General features: G+C 48.2%; 1 protein-coding gene across 11 annotated transcripts in view; it reads left to right on the top strand.

Annotated features, from left to right (window-relative positions):
• Atxn7l1 (ataxin 7 like 1) overlaps positions 1-9,433 on the top strand; it is a 221,819-nt gene that overhangs the window by 186,274 nt on the left and 26,112 nt on the right. For all 11 annotated transcript variants that reach the window (XM_055624508.1, XM_055624440.1, XM_055624476.1 and 8 more), the window contains 3 exons: positions 2,702-2,979; positions 5,676-5,758; positions 6,631-6,881. In XM_055624508.1, coding sequence (XP_055480483.1) covers positions 2,702-2,979; positions 5,676-5,758; positions 6,631-6,881 — 612 coding nt within the window. The remainder of the gene's footprint in view (positions 1-2,701; positions 2,980-5,675; positions 5,759-6,630; positions 6,882-9,433) is intronic.

Here is a 9,433-nt window from a genome sequence, read left to right as displayed (position 1 = left end):
TGTAGATATACACACAGATTTGCTAAAGTACGATTTTGGTTGCATGGGTTTTGTGATTTGTGGAGTCGTTACATGGTACTTTAAAAGTGATGGTAAAATGTATAACATAAAAGTTACCATCTCAGCCATGTTCTGATGTATAGGAGTGTTGAGTATGATCACAGTCTTACCCATCCAACTTCTAGCATCTTTTCATCTTGCAAAACTGAAATTCTAGACTGAGATCCTGTCCCCATCCCCGGCCCCCTCCGTCCCTGGCAGCTGCTGTTCTGCCTTCTATCTACATGACTATAGCTACTATGGGTGCCTCCTGTAGGTGTGGCCACTTACTTGTTGTTTTTGCCACTGGTTTGCTTTACTCAGCAAACTGTCCTCAAGTCCAGCCATGTGTCCGAACTTCCTCCTTTATAAAGCTAAACATGAGTAATCCATGTGCTGTATTAATAGCCATTTCGATTGCTTCCACCCTCTGGCTATCACAAATAATACAGCCATGAACAAGAATATAAAGACACGGCTTCAACACCTCATTTTAAACCAGGATAGGTGTGGAAACACCTGTAATCCCAGCACTTGGGAAGTGCGGGCAGGACAATGAGGAGTTCAAAGTCAGCTTTGGCTACATAGAAAGTTCAAGGCCAGCCTAGACTACTTGAGATAATGTCTCAAGGGGGGGTGGTGGAAGGGTCTCTGATCATGTAACCTGTGCTTTATTAGATTGAAGAAATGAGTCTAGAAGAATTATATTTCATACCTTCACATAGCTTTGTGTTTTTGTCATCATAGTATCTCTTTATATTCTTAGTCTGTTCTCTGCTTCTCTGATCTTTAATGAATAGAACTTACATCACACAGTGAGAAGGTTGAGAGCTCTGATATCAGGGTGCTGTCATCTGGTGAGGACCTTCCTCCTGAGGCACAGCACACCAGAGGGTGTCACCTGATGAGGACCAGGAAAACTGATAGCTCAGCTCTCTCTTCCTTTTACTATAAATCCACTAGCCCCATTGTAGAACCCCCACCACACACACACATGACTCCATCTAATTCTAATTACTTCTCAAAGTCCCCCACCCACCTTATCAGCGTATGCATCGGGAGAGTTAAGTTTGTAACACACAAATGTTGAGGGATGCATTCAAACCATTGAAGTTCTGAATGCTGACTTCACCAAGGAGCGTCTCTGTGGCTTCTTAGTACTCTCGCACCCAAGAGAGTTTGGGGGACTGTTCTTCAGCAATTAACTCGTAAGCACTTAGAGAATCACTACTAAATAGACAAGAACAACAGACCAGCCCTGTCTCAGTGACTGTAGCATTCTGAGGAAGGGCAGCATTGGCAAGGGCACCATGCATTACTAAAACCACTATTCCCACTTGCCTCCTCATAGACTTGCAGTCCCAAGCTACCTTTCTGCAGGCCAAGAATCCACATTGCCCAAGGGGAAAGTCTAAAATGCCCAGCCCCACTCAACTCCACCACTGTGTGCCCACTGGCAAAGACCTGTAACTAACATCTGTGGCCCTGTTTCAGAATCAGAATGGTGGCAGAGAATGACAAGTTGCTAGAATAATTTCAGGAGCAACTTGATCAAAGAAATGATCTGTGAACATGCCTGAGAGAAGCGAGAGCCAGCCATGTGGACAGATCGGATTCCTTCCTGCCAAAAACAGCCTCTCTTTCATGCCCTACATTGTCTGCAGGCATGTGAGAGCCATATTTTCCATCATTTGGCATTCAAAGAGCTAAGCTAGCTCCACTCACAGCTCAAAGATGATTGGGGAGCAGAAGTGTTAGCAGTCTACCCTCCTGCCAGGAGAAAAGGGAACCTGGTTCAGAGACCAAAGCAAAACTTATTCATCTCATCTTTCAAGACCCTGAGACACATCCCCAACCCCCCAACCACAGGGTCCTCCCGCATTAAAGAGCAGCAGAAATCAAATGCACATCCGTTACTGGGAACTAGCAGGGGAGTGGGGCGAAGGTGACAGATTCTGAAGAGAGAATGCACACCTTTGTGCTCCTGCCTTCTTAAAATTCATCCTCTCACCTGCCAGTCTGGAGAATTGCCTATTTACATAACTAGCTGCCTAAAATGGAATATTGGATAATGGTACATGGCGGCTCACTCAATTTGAGCCCATCCTCGGGATGTGAGCGTGATCCCGACAGCATGGCATGCCCTGCGCTGGACTGCAGCCATGCTGTGTGGTGTGAGCCTGTCAGCACTTGGGAGCTAAGCAGATGTCAGGCCCAGGGGGTGGGGGTGGGGGACTCTCTCAAGCAGGAGAGTGAGGAGGGGACCTGATTCCACAGTGGCAGGCTCTCTGCAGGGCACAGCCTGTATTCCTGCGCTTCACAGTGGTGGCCTTGTTTTGCCCAAGGTGCCGTGTCGGAGAGAACCACATGTAGGGCCTGAGAGGAGGTGGGGAAATCAGAGGATCCACGGGGACAGTCGGCCTGGGAGGTAATCAGTTTGCTCTTATCTATCCCGGGCACTGTGCCAGCCTTGAACCCCCTGTCGGTCCTTTACACAGCACAGATCTCCCTCCCATCAAAAAGGGAATCACGCTGCTCGATTACAGGAGGAGTATAAATAAGTGATAAGGAAGTGTTCTGATAGTGATCAGCGGGGGTAGCTCCTTGGTGGACCGGATATATCAAAGAAGGCAGCGTGCATGTGTGTTCCTTTATTTTTCAGCGTTCCAGTTCCTGTAGTCAGTTTAAAGAAAATTCCTAACCTAGTGAAGGCCGATGGTGCCAATGTCAAAATGAATTCTACAACCACTCCTGCAGCCACTTCCTCCTCCTCCTCTGCCATCTCAACCCCACCTTTAATTAAGCCCACCTTGATGTCCAAGTCAGTGCCACCTTCACCAGAGAAGATCTTAAATGGCAAGGGGATTCTGTCAGCCACCATAGACAAGAAGCACCAAAACGGCACCAAAAACAGCAACAAGCCTTACCGGAGACTTTCAGGTATGTGTTAGAGTCTGGCTCGTGGTAAGAGTGAAACCGAGTCCCATCTGTAACCAGTGATGTGTTTGTATAATTAAACAGCTGTTTCATTTTAAGGGCGACACGGCGTGTAGCCGCAAAACAGGAGCAGCACCGCAAAGTACCAGGGAGCGCTGTTGTCCCCATTCCCCAGTGCGGATAAGGTCCCCAGCCAAGTTTTGAATTTAGCTGAAGCTATCCTAGAATTCTAGGAAGCAGGGGCCTCTGCTTCCGACAGTCACGGACTCCGAGGGCCTTGTGAGCCTAGTGGCCGTGTATAGACACATCATGCTGCGTCTGTACGGTAGCTCCCACCGAAGCATCACTGCTGTGAAGCTGGACTGGCCACAGCATGCTGGGTCGAACAGTGCAGTCAGCAACTGTGCCACACCAAGAACTGTAACTTCTGCCCTTCAGCCTCCTGGGTTTTGGGACTGATTCTACCGTTGGGGTAGCAGCTGCCTTCTCCTCCATAGTCAGGCTGGAATTCCCACTGGGAGCTCCCAGGCCAGAATAGCAGAGGTTCAGAGAGGTCTCTCAGGCCACTACTCAGCCCCCTAAAGAGACGCATAGCTGCTCAGAGGTGACAGTTGCCCCTTTAAAGGATGATGTTTGCTTTGGGTCTGTTGTAGAACTAAATCTGGTTTGCTCTGCTGTCTCCAAATGACCGGAAGAAGCTAGGCATTTCATAGGTTCTCCACACACCGTGGGCCGTCTGTAATTGTAGCTAGGATAAACAAAATACAGAGAAAGCCATCCTTGAGAGAGAGAGTTTGTCTTGTGCTTCAGGCATGGCTCTTAAGCACCCAAGGTGTGAGTAATTTTTATATTCTGCTTCATGTTTAATTGGATTTTCTATCTCATATCTGTATTTAAGAATTATGTTTTAAAGTGCTTGGGCCCACCCAACAACTTTCAAATGAAGCAGCCCCATCGCTGTCTCCATGTCCCGTTTAGCTACAGTCAAGGTGAAGGAGGATCCTGGTGGGGCCTTCGCTTATGGACCGAGTCCCCCATTGCTAACTCTTTTCCCAAATGGAGTGTTCCCGTTCTCAGGGCAGAGGTGGGCGGCCACATCCCCGTGTGTGTGTGTGTGTGTGTGTGTGTGTGTGTGTGTGTGTGTGTAGGGGAGGTGTCAGCCTGTGCTGTGGCTCGCTTGCCGCTGAAAGAACACCACCTTGGCTTCTTCTCCCATTCTCCCATTCTTGTGGCAATGGGTTCTTTGCTTGTTCCCACCTCTGTCACACATTCAACAGCCAACTCCTATCCCTAGTTAAAACCCCATTAGTTCCAACATGAGGTGCTGGTGCCGGTCTGGGCACACGACTGACACTGGCAGACCAAGTGAAAGACCTCCACAGTAGGCCTACTCACTCACTGCCTGCTTTGATCTCTGCATAAGTGGGAGGGGCATTTGGATGGCCCCTGAGTGGTGGCAGCGGCAGGGGGCGGGGCCAGTCTGTACACAACATCACAGCTTTGGTTTCAGCCTCCTTCTGACCCCCACACTTGACAATAGAACGTTCATTTATTTCACTTCAAGTTTACACCAGCAGATTCGGACAGTTTCTGGCTAAGGAACTCTATTCAGTTTGCCACCCTTACAGACACCTCACATTTCTAGAGGCCCGACACCCTCCCCAACCACCCCCTCTCCACCATTGAACAGCCCTGCAAATTACCACAGAGAGCTGAGGCATTCCTGCTCTGCAGGACTCAGGTGTTTGCTGGTGCCTTACAGAGACAGCCTGAGGATCCTTGAGAGATTCACACACACACACACACACACACACACCATTTTGCAGGTGTGGTAGGCATTTTTGTCATTCACCAAAGAGAGGAAGGGTCACAAGAGACACCATGAGAACAGTTAGCGGTGACCTCATCCTTCATCTCCCAGGCCTCTCGTCCTGTCTTACCCTCCTGTGCGTCACCTGAACCAGGGCTACAGACAAAGCGAGCTGTAAGGTTAGCAGCCCGCACTCCCGTGCCTTCAAGTTCCGATCCGCAGAGGGACACAGCCACACTTCTCTCCCTGCCGGAGGCATGACCTGGACGGTCCTGGTTCAGGGCAATGACTTTACCAATTAAGAGGCTGTGTGGAAGGCCTTCACCAAGGGCTTTGAAAAGCACCCTGAGAGCCCAAATTGACAAGTCAGTGAGCAAGCTCCCACTTAAATGGATAAAGCAGGCAGGCAAGGTGGGGGTTGGGGGGTGAGAGGTGAAAGTGGGGGTTGGGAGGGGGCAGCGGGCATGGATTCTCCAGGCAGCCTGGGAAGTAAGTAAGGGTGACTCTTTTTGGTCTCAGGTGCCTCTCCCTGCCCTGCAGCCACTGTGCCCAAAGTGCCAAGGACCTGCGGGACGATTTTAAGTAAAAGTGTTTGCGAACAGTGTGGTCCTTCCCTTCTGCCAACTACTCCCACCCTGTTCCCAGTGCTGCCCTGTACCAGACTCAGGGTTCAGAGAGGAGCGCCATGTCCCCCTGGAGTGGTTCTTGAAGCTTAGCAGCGGGTTGGGGAAGAAAAAAAAAAAAAAAAAAAAAAAAGAAGAAAAAAAGATTGCCTGACAATATCTCACTTGTTGGTGCAAATGTGATTTTTTTTTTTAAATGTAGTCTTAATGCCAAATCCTATTTAGTCTCCTTTTTTCTTACATTTTTTGTTTGTTTCTTAAACCAGAGAGAGAATTTGACCCAAATAAACACTGTGGAGTATTGGATCCCGAGACAAAGAAACCTTGCACAAGATCCCTCACCTGCAAGGTATTTCTCTTTCCATAAAAAATACTTCCTGCTCTTGCCGGGGCCTTTGTCGAAATGTTTGCATGCCACTCTCTGCACACGGCAGGGTGTGGAACCTCGACACGACCTCCAGCTGTTCTTTGTAAGGGAAATGCTTTCTTCTCTGTCCACGGTAGCAGAGTGCCTGCCTCAAGCTGGCTGGCTTTTTAAGGGGAAGGAAAAAAAAAAAAAAAAAAACACCCTAGGCTTCCCGTGTTACTTGGGAGGCCAGACAGTAAATTGTATTTATAGGCACTCACAGGCGGTTCTAAAGCCTGCTAGGTTTTAATGTATGCAGGAACGGCGGCGGCGGCGGCGGCGGCGGCGGCAGCGCCCAGAAAGGCAGCCCTGAGGGGAGGATGCGGTGCTGCGCCCTGATCTAGCCTCTCGGGGTGACCGGGGGACAGGCGGACCCGGGGCACCCGCTAGTGGGTAGCCGCGAGCGACAGATTTCCTCCTGTCCTTCTAGTTCCTCTTGGGATCCAGGCTATGGCCCTGTCTGCCTGGTGGCCCCAGATGCATGGGCCGGCTGGAGCCTCCCACCCGCACCTGGATTGACTTTAGCTTTCCCTCGCGGGTGGCCTTCCTCCGAGCTTGTCCCGGGTTCTGCGCAGAAGCTGTCTCATGCCGTTTGTCCGGAGGAAGCCTTGGCTTCTTAACACCTGGAGTGTAGGGCATGGTTGCGTTCCAGCGGTCTCTGCCTCTTCCCAGCCTCAGAACAGGAGCTGTTGCCTTGAAGTTGACTTTCCCAAGCACCTTTAAATGCTCATGGTTGCAATTTCGGAAATGCAGGCCGTGGGGAAGCAGGTGTATGTGCTGATCAAAGAGGCTGTGCTTCTCATGTCTCTCCTTAGACACACTCGCTGAGCCACCGGAGAGCAGTCCCAGGCCGGAAAAAGCAATTTGACCTCCTTCTGGCGGAACACAAAGCCAAGTCGCGGGAGAAAGAAGTGAAAGAGCACCTTCTGACTTCCGCTAGGGAGATACTTCCAAACCCGCCAGGACCCGCGCCCGATGCTCTGCAAGGATCTTCCGGGAGCACGGCGGCAGAGCCAAAAGTAGCATCCCCACCAAAATGCAGGCCACTCAACTCTGTACTTCCCAGGTAAGTCGGCACCGGCGTCGAAGCAGCCCCAGCCCTCAGTCAAGGTCCTCTTCCCTGCTAGGTGTTTTGTGTGTGTTCTGACGCTGCTCTAATGAGGTATTTCAGTCCAACCTCCTAAGGCTCTGTGAAGTTTCAGTCCGCTCCTGCGCCCTAGGGGCTCAACCCGGCGCCTACCACATAGCACTCAACAGATTTTCCGGCTCTAGTCATCAGCCTTCCTAGCAGAGCTTTTATCAGACAGTGTGTTTTTACAGAGCGAGAGTGAGCTGGAAACAGACGCTGGAAGATTGGCACTTCAACCACCAGGCAACTTACCGGCTGCTTGGGTTTTTATGTAATTTGAAGACTCCTGGGGCAGAAAGGGGAAGCCTGGGTAGATAAGAAGTTAGAACAACTTACAAGCTCCCAGGACCTCCTTTCTTGCCCACTTGTCACGATTTCTTATGACTTATTTTCACAACTCCCCTATGGTCAGGATGAAGAGGACAGTGGTGGGGTTGAGGGTGAGCCACTTGTTTGGGATGGAAAAAAAAAGAACAGAAAACAGAATTACAATCCATTTGGAAAAGCAATTTTATTAAGATGTGTGAATGTTTGTTCTGATGGGCAGGAGAGCAATTTCCAGGTAACAGGATCTGGACTAACTATCTACATTCAAAAGTGTTTATGGAGGACTTACTGGAGAAGCCAGGTACTGTCGGGCCAGAGAAGAGAAAAAAAAAAAAATGCAGCCGGACCCTGCTTTCCAAAACTGTAGAGTTCAGAGGACGAGACATGACTCAAATGTCCATACCCGGCACAGAAAGGAAATAATAATATTCAGTGAGAAGTACAAATTGTGGTATTTTTTTTTAAATGCAGGTTTGTGTCCCAAAGGGTCATTGTTCAACCAGCAAATAAGCTTTGAGAGAACATCATTAGAAAAGAGCAGGGAGTTGGCCTTTAAAGCAACAATCTAGTTGATAGCAGTGGTTTATGATCCTTCTACCTGTTGCAGTTTGCCGCAAAGAGGCTGCAAAGAGTCTTGCAGCAGAATCCCTGTGCAGTTATAGTAAAGGACCACAGGCATTCAGGAGCAGACAGCCTTAATGTTCGCTCCTAAGTTACCTGCCACCTCGGCGTCCTTCCACCACTATAGACATCTGTGTTGTGGCAACCCCTTTCTTTGCATGACCATTTCATAATTACTTCACACTACAATGCCAGGTAATGGCCAAAGGGGTTACCCTTGTTTCAGAGTTGAGGAGACAACTCCATTCCAAACTTCTGGGCTTTAACTGTGTATAAGTGGTACCGCCCCATTCTCCAAGACCCTTTGTGGATGCTTGACACTGCAGATAAAATGAAACCTTGTATATACTGTGTTTTCTCCTATACATGTTTTCCTATGAAAAAATTTAATTTATGAATTGGGCACAGTCACTAATAATAAAATAAAATAGAACAATTATAAAACTATATTATAGTAAAATCAGCATTACTAATCTTGTACTTTAGGACCATGATTAAGTAAAACAAAGGTTATGTGAATTCTGTTGCAGTTAGTCTGAAAAAGGCTGCTAACTGACTGATGGGGCAACGCATAAAGAGCATGGATACATTGACAGCGTTGATTCCTATCCTGGAGGGGCAGAGCAGGACCGCTCAGCATTTCATCACACTACTCAGAACCGCATGTGCTAGAAACTTATGAGCCGGTGCCTATAATGTTACATTTAATAGTTTTAGACCTCACTTGACCATGGAAAAGTGAAATCACGGGTAAGGGCAGCCTATGTAGAATGACTTTCAGATCCTTTGTAATTAGTGAACATTTTTTTTTCCATTACAACCCCTCCTTCACAGTACACGATACTGGCTGACTGGCCTCCACCTGAAACCACGTGTATGCAGAACCACTATCCTGCAGACTCTCAGAGGGACCACAGTGGATTCTTCAAGGATTCCCCAAGCAGAACCAGTGTGATAGCTCTTTTTTTTTAGGGGGAGGAGGCTAGTGAGAAGGGGTTTCATGTAGTCCAGGCTGCCTCGAAATATCTATAGAGACGAGGATGACCATAAACTTCTTTCTGGTTCCACCCTCTTAGTGCTGGTTATAGGCCTGTCTTGTGAAGTCCGACTTAGATGACTCTTTCATTAGTTGTTGCTCCAAGTTTTAGCAGATGGAAACTCTTCTTTATCAGTGGTGTCCGAGTTAACAGAGAAATGGAGAATAGCTGCTAAAAACAGAACAGGGAGGGAAGTCTTGAGAGTCTTCTTAGCTTTACTCCTCGTACTGTGGTTTTGTTTGTTTGGTTGTTTTGTTTTGTTTTTGAGACAGCATTTCTCTGTGTAGCTTTGGCTGTCCTGGAACTCCTTCTGTAGACCAGGCTGGCTTTGAACTCACAGAATGCTGGGATTAAAGGCTGTGTGTTTTTTTTTGTTTTTTTTTTTAGGAGAACATCAAGTACAGGAAACACCATGTGTTTATATTCTCTTTAGGAGCACTAGATAAGCTTCATCATCCTTCTTCTTCTTCTTCTTCTTCTTCTTCTTCTTCTTCTTCTTCTTCT

This window comes from Psammomys obesus, unplaced genomic scaffold (assembly GCF_907164565.1).
Source record: "Psammomys obesus unplaced genomic scaffold, mPsaObe1.curated_primary_1811, whole genome shotgun sequence".
Taxonomy (NCBI): Eukaryota; Metazoa; Chordata; class Mammalia; order Rodentia; family Muridae; genus Psammomys; species Psammomys obesus.
This window is presented reverse-complemented; position numbering and strand designations above follow the sequence as displayed.